We start from the raw sequence: 9,323 nt of genomic DNA on the forward strand, positions 1-9,323 counted from the left end.
TCCGGTGCGCTCCCGGACTTTGTCTATGGAGGTATGCAGGGCTGTAGTGGGGACATCTATCAACGGAACGTGTCCCCGTACACACAGCACTGTACGCAGGGCTAGAACCAAACTAACATGCCAATCACGATTATTATGAAATGAAACACACCTTTTACACGCATATTTTAAAGAATATCGTCGACGCCCAGTAAAAACACTCTGGGCTTATAATCGTGAATGCCCTCAACTCGATAAATACCAAGTAAAAACATAGGGATGGGCTTCATACTCGGGAGGGGCTTACGATCGGGGAAGTACGGTACTTTAACGCAATTGGGCTTTCACTCTCAGAATATTGTGGTTCAAACGCATAAGGCTCTAACCCAAGTTTTAAAAAGCACATTGTGCATATAAAAGTTGAGTTTATACTAATAGTACACAACGCTTGGCAGCATGAACGGCTATGTACAATGGCGTATACGAATGCGATCAGATACTAAAACGTCATAGCTTTGAAAAGTACCCGGATGTTAAATATGTTCGTTCGTTAATTATTCCCCTCCATGAATGGCCTCCATGGCAAGCACTTCAAATGCCTATCCAAGCTACAGTTATAATTAAAACAAAATTAAACCACTGCAATATTATTTCGAATACAGTTTAGAATATACACAACTATAAATTAAGGCCGCATTTAGGTTCGCTTTAAGTCCTATTCATAGGAGCACTGTCTTCACTAGCATTCAAAAATCTAACTAAACATTCTGGATTCGAACCAGCGATCGCTCACATTGCTGACATAGTACAAATCAACTGAGCTATGTGGGTAGTCATGCAAATTGAATAATTTGTTGTCATATTTAGCTTTATTTCCAAATGGTGTTTGCAAGAAAAAGATGGGCAGGCAAGGGAATTGAACCCAGGTCCTCCTGATCACTATGTAGAGAACTGACCCACAAGACCACAATGGATTGACTGGATGTGTTTGCATTTGATAAGACTATATAGTGTGTATATATATAGAAATACAACATATTTCTATTATTGAGTTACAGTTGTCCAAAAAATTGCCAATTTTGTGTTTTTACTTGTGTAAACTATATGCATGCCATAACCCGTTAGTGTACATCTTGCCAATTGGGTGTTTGCCATTTGCGTTGCCCATACCTGACCCGACCCTAACCCTAATGCCAAGACACGTTCCTGTTAATAATTCCGTTGCCCATACCTGACCTAACCCTAACCCTAATGCCAAGACATGTTCCTGTTAATAATTCCGTTGCCCATACCTGACCCGACCCTAGACCCTAATGCCAAGACACGTTCCTGTTAATAATTCCGTTGCCCATACCTGACCTAACCCTAACCCTAATGCCAAGACATGTTCCTGTTAATAATTCCGTTGCCCATACCTGACCCGACCCTAGACCCTAATGCCAAGACACGTTCCTGTTAATAATTCCGTTGCCCATACCTGACCTGACCCTAACCCTAATGCCAAGACACGTTCCTGTTAATAATTCCGTTGCCCATACCTGACCCGACCCTAGACCCTAATGCCAAGACACGTTCCTGTTAATAATTCCGTTGCCCATACCTGACCCGACCCTAACCCTAATGCCAAGACACGTTCCTGTTAATAATTCCGTTGCCCATACCTGACCCGACCCTAGACCCTAATGCCAAGACACGTTCCTGTTAATAATTCCGTTGCCCATACCTGACCTAACCCTAACCCTAATGCCAAGACATGTTCCTGTTAATAATTCCGTTGCCCATACCTGACCCGACCCTAGACCCTAATGCCAAGACACGTTCCTGTTAATAATTCCGTTGCCCATACCTGACCCGACCCTAACCCTAATGCCAAGACACGTTCCTGTTAATAATTCCGTTGCCCATACCTGACCCGACCCTAGACCCTAATGCCAAGACACGTTCCTGTTAATAATTCCGTTGCCCATACCTGACCTGACCCTAACCCTAATGCCAAGACACGTTCCTGTTAATAATTCCGTTGCCCATACCTGACCTAACCCTAACCCTAATGCCAAGACACGTTCCTGTTAATAATTCCGTTGCCCATACCTGACCTGACCCTAACCCTAATGCCAAGACACGTTCCTGTTAATAATTCCGTTGCCCATACCTGACCTAACCCTAACCCTAATGCCAAGACACGTTCCTGTTAATAATTCCGTTGCCCATACCTGACCCCACCCTAACCCTAATGCCAAGACACGTTCCTGTTAATAATTCCGTTGCCCATACCTGACCCCACCCTAACCCTAATGCCAAGACACGTTCCTGTTAATAATTTCGTTGCCCATACCTGACCCGACCCTAACCCTAATGCCAAGACACGTTCCTGTTAATAATTCCGTTGTCCATACCTGACCCGACCCTAACCCTAATGCCAAGACACGTTCCTGTTAATAATTCCGTTGCCCATACCTGACCTGACCCTAACCCTAATCCCAAGACACGTTCCTGTTAATAATTCCGTTGTCCATACCTGACCCGACCCTTACCCTAATGCCAAGACACGTTCCTGTTAATAATTTCGTTGCCCATACCTGACCTGACCCTAACCCTAATCCCAAGACACGTTCCTGTTAATAATTCCGTTGCCCATACCTGACCTAACCCTAACCCTAATGCCAAGACACGTTCCTGTTAATAATTCCGTTGCCCATACCTGACCCGACCCTAACCCTAATGCCAAAACACGTTCCTGTTAATAATTCCGTTGTCCATACCTGACCCGACCCTTACCCTAATGCCAAGACACGTTCCTGTTAATAATTTCGTTGCCCATACCTGACCTGACCCTAACCCTAATCCCAAGACACGTTCCTGTTAATAATTTCGTTGCCCATACCTGACCCGACCCTAACCCTAATGCCAAGACACGTTCCTGTTAATAATTCCGTTGCCTATACCTGACCCGACCCTAACCCTAATGCCAAGACACGTTCCTGTTAATAATTCCGTTGCCCATACCTGACCCGACCCTAACCCTAATGCCAAGACACGTTCCTGTTAATAATTTCGTTGCCCATACCTGACCCGACCCTAACCCTAACCCTAACCCTAACCCTAACCCTAACCCTAACCCTAACCCTAACCCTAACCCTAACCCCATACCTGACCCGACCCTAACCCTAACCCTAACCCTAACCCTAACCCTAACCCTAACCCCATACCTGACCCGACCCTATCCCTAATCCCAAGACACGTTCCTGTTAATAATTCCGTTGCCCATACCTGACCCGACCCTAACCCTAATCCCAAGACATGTTCCTGTTAATAATTCCGTTGCCCATACCTGACCCGACCCTAACCCTAATCCCAAGACACGTTCCTGTTAATAATTCCGTTGCCCATACCTGACCCGACCCTAACCCTAATCCCAAGACATGTTCCTGTTTATAATTCCGTTGCCCATACCTGACCCGACCCTAACCCTAATGCCAAGACACGTTCCTGTTAATAATTCCGTTGCCCATACCTGACCCGACCCTAACCCTAATGCCAAGACACGTTCCTGTTAATAATTCCGTTGCCCATACCTGACCTGACCCTAACACTAATGCCAAGACACGTTCCTGTTAATAATTCCGTTGCCCATACCTGACCCGACCCTAACCCTAATGCCAAGACACGTTCCTGTTAATAATTCCGTTGCCCATACCTGACCTGACCCTAACACTAATGCCAAGACACGTTCCTGTTAATAATTCCGTTGCCCATACCTGACCCGACCCTAACCCTAATGCCAAGACACGTTCCTGTTAATAATTCCGTTGCCCATACCTGACCCGACCCTAACCCTAATGCCAAGACACGTTCCTGTTAATAATTCCGTTGCCCATACCTGACCCGACCCTAACCCTAATGCCAAGACACGTTCCTGTTAATAATTCCGTTGCCCATACCTGACCTAACCCTAACCCTAATGCCAAGACATGTTCCTGTTAATAATTCCGTTGCCCATACCTGACCCGACCCTAACCCTAATGCCAAGACATGTTCCTGTTAATAATTCCGTTGCCCATACCTGACCCGACCCTAACCCTAATGCCAAGACACGTTCCTGTTAATAATTCCGTTGCCCATACCTGACCCGACCCTAACCCTAATGCCAAGACACGTTCCTGTTAATAATTCCGTTGCCCATACCTGACCCGACCCTAACCCTAATGCCAAGACACGTTCCTGTTAATAATTCCGTTGCCCATACCTGACCTGACCCTAACCCTAATGCCAAGACACGTTCCTGTTAATAATTCCGTTGCCCATACCTGACCCGACCCTAACCCTAATGCCAAGACACGTTCCTGTTAATAATTCCGTTGCCCATACCTGACCCAACCCTAACCCTAATGCCAAGACACGTTCCTGTTTATAATTGCTCAATAATGATACTCTGTTGTGCACTGTCTGCGGGTAAGTTGCATTGATGTCAACTGATTAAACAAGTCACGTTTAAGTAATTTCCACTATTAACAAGTGGTTAAATTGTGACAATAAATGTGTGGACAAATATTTGAGATTAATTTTGGTGTAGACAACTCTCGTTTAATTATTTTACACCATTACAAGTTGTTAAATTGAGAGAATAAATGTCTCAACAAATATTTAATACTTAGTTTGATGTAAACAACTCACGTTTGATTAATTCCCACAATTACATGTTGTTAAATTGAGAGAATAAATGTGCGGACAAATATTTTAGACTTATTTTGGTGTAGACATCTCTCGTTTGATTAATTCCCACAATTACATGTTGTTAAATTGAGAGAATAAATGTGCGGACAAATATTTTAGACTTATTTTGGTGTAGACAGCTCTCGTTTAATTATTTTACACCATTACAAGTTGTTAAATTGAGAGAATATGTGTGCGGACAAATATTTTAGACTTATTTTGGTGTAGACAGCTCTCGTTTAATTATTTTACACCATTACAAGTTGTTAAATTGAGAGAATGTGTGCGGACAAATATTTTAGACTTATTTTGGTGTAGACAGCTCTCGTTTGATTAATTCCCTCAATCAAACGAGAAAAACATGTCTTGGTGGCTCCATATCCAAGCTACGGTCACTTCATAGAAGGCGAGGAGGCACATCGAAATGATTTCACAAAAGGAGCAAAATATGACAGAAATGTTTTTGTTTTAATGGCCGCTAGTAGTCGGGCAAGTCACGAAGTTAGAAAAATATTACAAGACCAATTAACTAGAACTTCAAAGTCGTATAATACATATGTAAATACAGAGGAACAGTACGACGGCGTTTGGTACGTAACTCCCGAATGTGGACAGAACAACGCTGCATGGGAACAAGGTACTGAGTTGTTCACTGTAGAATGGATGCGACATAGTGTATTTTGCTTACAACCACCCGGCGACTCTCCAACACGTAAGTCATTCTACGATTCCGTTACTGCACATTGCATACCTGTCATCTTCCTACCGGAGAAAGCGAGAGTCAAATACCCCTTCCAGAGACTCCTCAACTACAGTGAATTCACAGTTAATTTTGGTCTCGAGACATTTTTGTTGGAAAAGCCAGATATCGTCGACCTACTGCGGAAGATTCCCGAAGATTACGTCATACAGTTACAAAACAATCTGCTGAATGTTAGTAAACGTTTACAATATTCATATCCCTCGAACATTGACAGCGATGACGCTTTTCAAATGATATTAGATGAACTCGGTGCAATATATAAACTTCAAGTCTAGCGTTAGAATTTGCTTTAAAGGGCGGTAGTCGTCGCGCCGCGCATGTGCGACATTTGTGGTGATAAACTTTGATTTTCCCACAATCTGATGTGATTTTCAAATGAAATCACAAGTACGAGTTTTGCCCTTGGCGCCACTTGCACTAATTACCGCTGGCGACTCCTTCGATACTTTTCAATTACCAAAAAAAATACCAAATTAAAGCATGGTAACGTCTCGGTTTGTACTTGTTGTGCGCAACAAACAAAATCTTTATTAGTAAGACACCCATATCTGGCGCATGCGTGGCGCGACGACCACTGCCCTTTAAAAGCGTTTCAATCATATTAAGCAGCTGTATTTATTTAAAAAAATATATTTGTAATAGCAATATTGAATCATTATATACGAGATTCTGTACAACACGAGCCCAACAAAGAAAGATTTTGTAATATTGGACTTACATTTGAATAAAAAGGTAATACATAAAGTGTAAACACGAGCTCATTTAATGCTTACTTTTGTTTTCAGTGAAAATAACAAAAAAACATTTGTATTAAATTCAGTAGTAAAATTATTCAGTAATTTTTAAAAAGGTCGAATGGAGAAAGCAAATAGAAATGAGATGTTGTAGGAGATAGAGGTGAAAAGACGAACACAGCATATTTGCATCACTGATTTGTCTACTCAATCAAAAACCACCAACACTGAAAGAAAAACATGACTAATCACTCAGCTTGAATACAGCGATATGTATTAGGATTGAACACAGTTGCGTTACATGTCAGGTGCGACCACGTGTAAGCTTCAAGGTATAAGTATGTGTAATGATGGGTGATCAATTATCATATAATAAGGGGAAGATTGATGCACACCATCGGGGTTAGAAAGAACGATGCTTTCATGCTGTACAGAAGATCTGTAACAATGTTGGTGATTGTAAGGTCGTCTAATGTTGCAATAGAAGTGTCTTTGCAGAGATGGACATCGGAGGCAGTGGGACAGAGAAAATGCAGATTCTATTAAAGCAATAGTTACGACATAATTTAGAAGACAATGCAAACAAACTATTTATTTGTAAACAAAGTTATTTATTATGTAAATAAGCTTATTAAATTGTAGATTATTATACCATTCAGTTAATACTAGTAGTCGCTTATTGTTTATCGGAATTCAAACATGGCAAAAACATGAACATATCCCAAATAACATATGTGAGTGGGAGTTAACGAATTGAATAAGGATTGCCTTGGAAGATAGTGGCGAATTGTAGGGCTACGAACTTGGTCAAAACTTGAAAAATGGAGATGACGCCCTCAATCGACGAACCGAATACACTAATTCCCCCCCCCCCAGACCATTCGTCCCCACTTCCATGTGAACGATAACGAGTTGTTATGCTTGTATAGTTGGTATGTAACCATGAATTCACTATAATACTAGACCTGACGTCGCCATTGACGAAAACTATCACATTGAACATATTTATAATTAAAAACATGGCCGCCAGTCGTCCACTGGGTTTGAATCACGAAAAAAAAGTACACAAGTAACACGATATGGATGTTCATTATCCCGGGATTGAAAATCACTGTCAAGGACAGAGGACAACGTACTTAGTGGTTAAAAATGAGTATATACTCTCACTTGATAGGCTCGCGGCCCACTAGCTGAGAGAATGGCGCCCAAAATTGCGTAAGGGATTGGTCAGTTACTTCGGCCTAGGGGGGGGGGTTGGTGGATCAGTAGGGGGGTTACCCAGTTTTTGGTTGTGCGAATAGGGGGGTCACCCTGTTTTTGATATCATGTTTTCCACAATTCACACACGCGCTCATGCATATATTTTATAAAATGTTATTTCAGAACAAACGATAAAAAAGTTAATCGTACAAATGTGTTCTTAATAATAACTATTACCTATATTGCCTATAAATTTGTTGATGCAAAAAATGTTATAGGCTAAATATTTTGAGGTTAAAGTTGCCAAATAACTAACAGATTATGCAATGCGGCTAGAACCCCAATTATACAGTTAAGTTTTAAACACATCCCAAGTCCATGTGTTGCTGATATCAGATTATTTTATTTAAAGTCTGAAGTCACCATTGTATAAGATATTTACTGGATTTATCCAATTATAACAGGAGACGGAAAGACAACACAGCATTTAGTACAAAGAGCAGTGACAGTTTTTGTTCAGCAAATCAAAACAGTTAAATTTGTGAAAATGCTGATATATAAATGATGAAAAAATAAATAAATATTTTTTTTGTTTTTTTAACTTTTAAATATGCATATTTTGCTCTGTAAAATACCAAAATCCAACACAAATTTAAGCAAAAATCAAAGTTTCCTTTGTTTTCATAAGCACAGATTGTGTTTTGGGTGTAAAGCTTTCCTGGTCTATAAGATATGAAAGATATTTTAAATCCAGCTTAGTTTTCAAAGAGTTCAAACCGCCTAGATTCAAATCCTCTTTTCCTATCTTATAAGGGCGTTTATCAAGTGAGTACTCCACAGCTTTGCTTTTATTTACTATCTTTAGCAGCATAGATTTCCCTCCTTCCTGCAGCCGTTTCTGTAGTCATTTTTTGGCTTTAAGATTCCCCTCCCCTCCTAAGGTCTATTAAATGCAAACGCTAAAAATTATGTCAAAATTATGGCAAACCATGATATTTTCAATGCACATACAATACATTTTGTAATCATGTCAGAGCCAAAACTGTTAATGTTTCTTTGTTTTTTTTAGGGGGGGTCAGCATGTTTTAAGTTTTAAAATATGTGGGGGGGGGGTCACCCACTTTTTTTATTTGATAGGGGGTGGGTCAACTGAGATTTACAGCTGGCAAAATGGAATCTGCCGACCCCCCCTAGACCGAAGTAACTGACCAATCCCTAAGTTCTTTCGGCAAATCACCTTTAGCAATATAGCCATTAACCACATCACCTATTTCCCGTTGTATTTCACTCGTGATATTAACATCAAGTGCCCGGTAGGAGTCTGTATCCGATAACTGCCTCTCTGCCTCCACCAGATACAAATCTCTACGCCAAACCACCACTGCTCCACCCTTGTCAGCTGGCTTAATAACAATCTCATCACGTCGTGACTTAAGAGAATTAAGAGCGTCACGTTCCTGACGAGTTATATTGCTATTTTGCCATTTCTGATTATAAAACTTAATAGTATGTATTTCTCGTCTACACACACTTATATAATGATCCAGAGTATTATTACGACCAGGTGGTGGTGTCCAATAAGACACAGATGGTGGTGCTCCAAATAAACGAGCGTTGTGAATAGTATCCATGTCCTGGCTAGCTTCATCGCGATCGCGATCAGCTTCCTGCGCATGGTACTCCTTCAGTCTTAGTCGGCGAAAAAAACTGTCAGCGTCGCGTTTCACCTGAAATTCATTTACTCTAGATTTAACCGGAATGAAATTCAGTCCCCGACTCAATACGCTACGTTCGGATACACTAAGAGGGAGGTCCTCAGGGATAGTGACCACCCGGCGAACATTTTCGCGCTCAGCAACAGGCAACCTGTACTCACCCCTAAAAGTGTTATCACTATATATTTGTTCAATGTTCATCTATTACGTATATCAAAA

General features: G+C 41.2%; 1 protein-coding gene across 1 annotated transcript; it reads left to right on the plus strand.

Annotated features, from left to right (window-relative positions):
* Positions 1-5,163: 5,163 nt before the first annotated feature.
* LOC144359091 (uncharacterized) lies at positions 5,164-5,730 on the plus strand. The gene has a single exon (XM_078012300.1). It carries the CDS (start codon positions 5,164-5,166, stop codon positions 5,728-5,730), a length of 567 nt encoding a protein of 188 aa, XP_077868426.1.
* Positions 5,731-9,323: the final 3,593 nt, after the last annotated feature.

Source organism: Saccoglossus kowalevskii, chromosome 6 (assembly GCF_978046115.1).
Source record: "Saccoglossus kowalevskii chromosome 6, keSacKowa6.1, whole genome shotgun sequence".
Classification (NCBI taxonomy): Eukaryota; Metazoa; Hemichordata; class Enteropneusta; family Harrimaniidae; genus Saccoglossus; species Saccoglossus kowalevskii.

Coding starts and splice junctions, on each gene's coding strand:
- LOC144359091 (XM_078012300.1), top strand. CDS start 5,164: ATGGCCGCTAGTAGTCGGGCAAGTCACGAAGTTAGAAAAATATTACAA.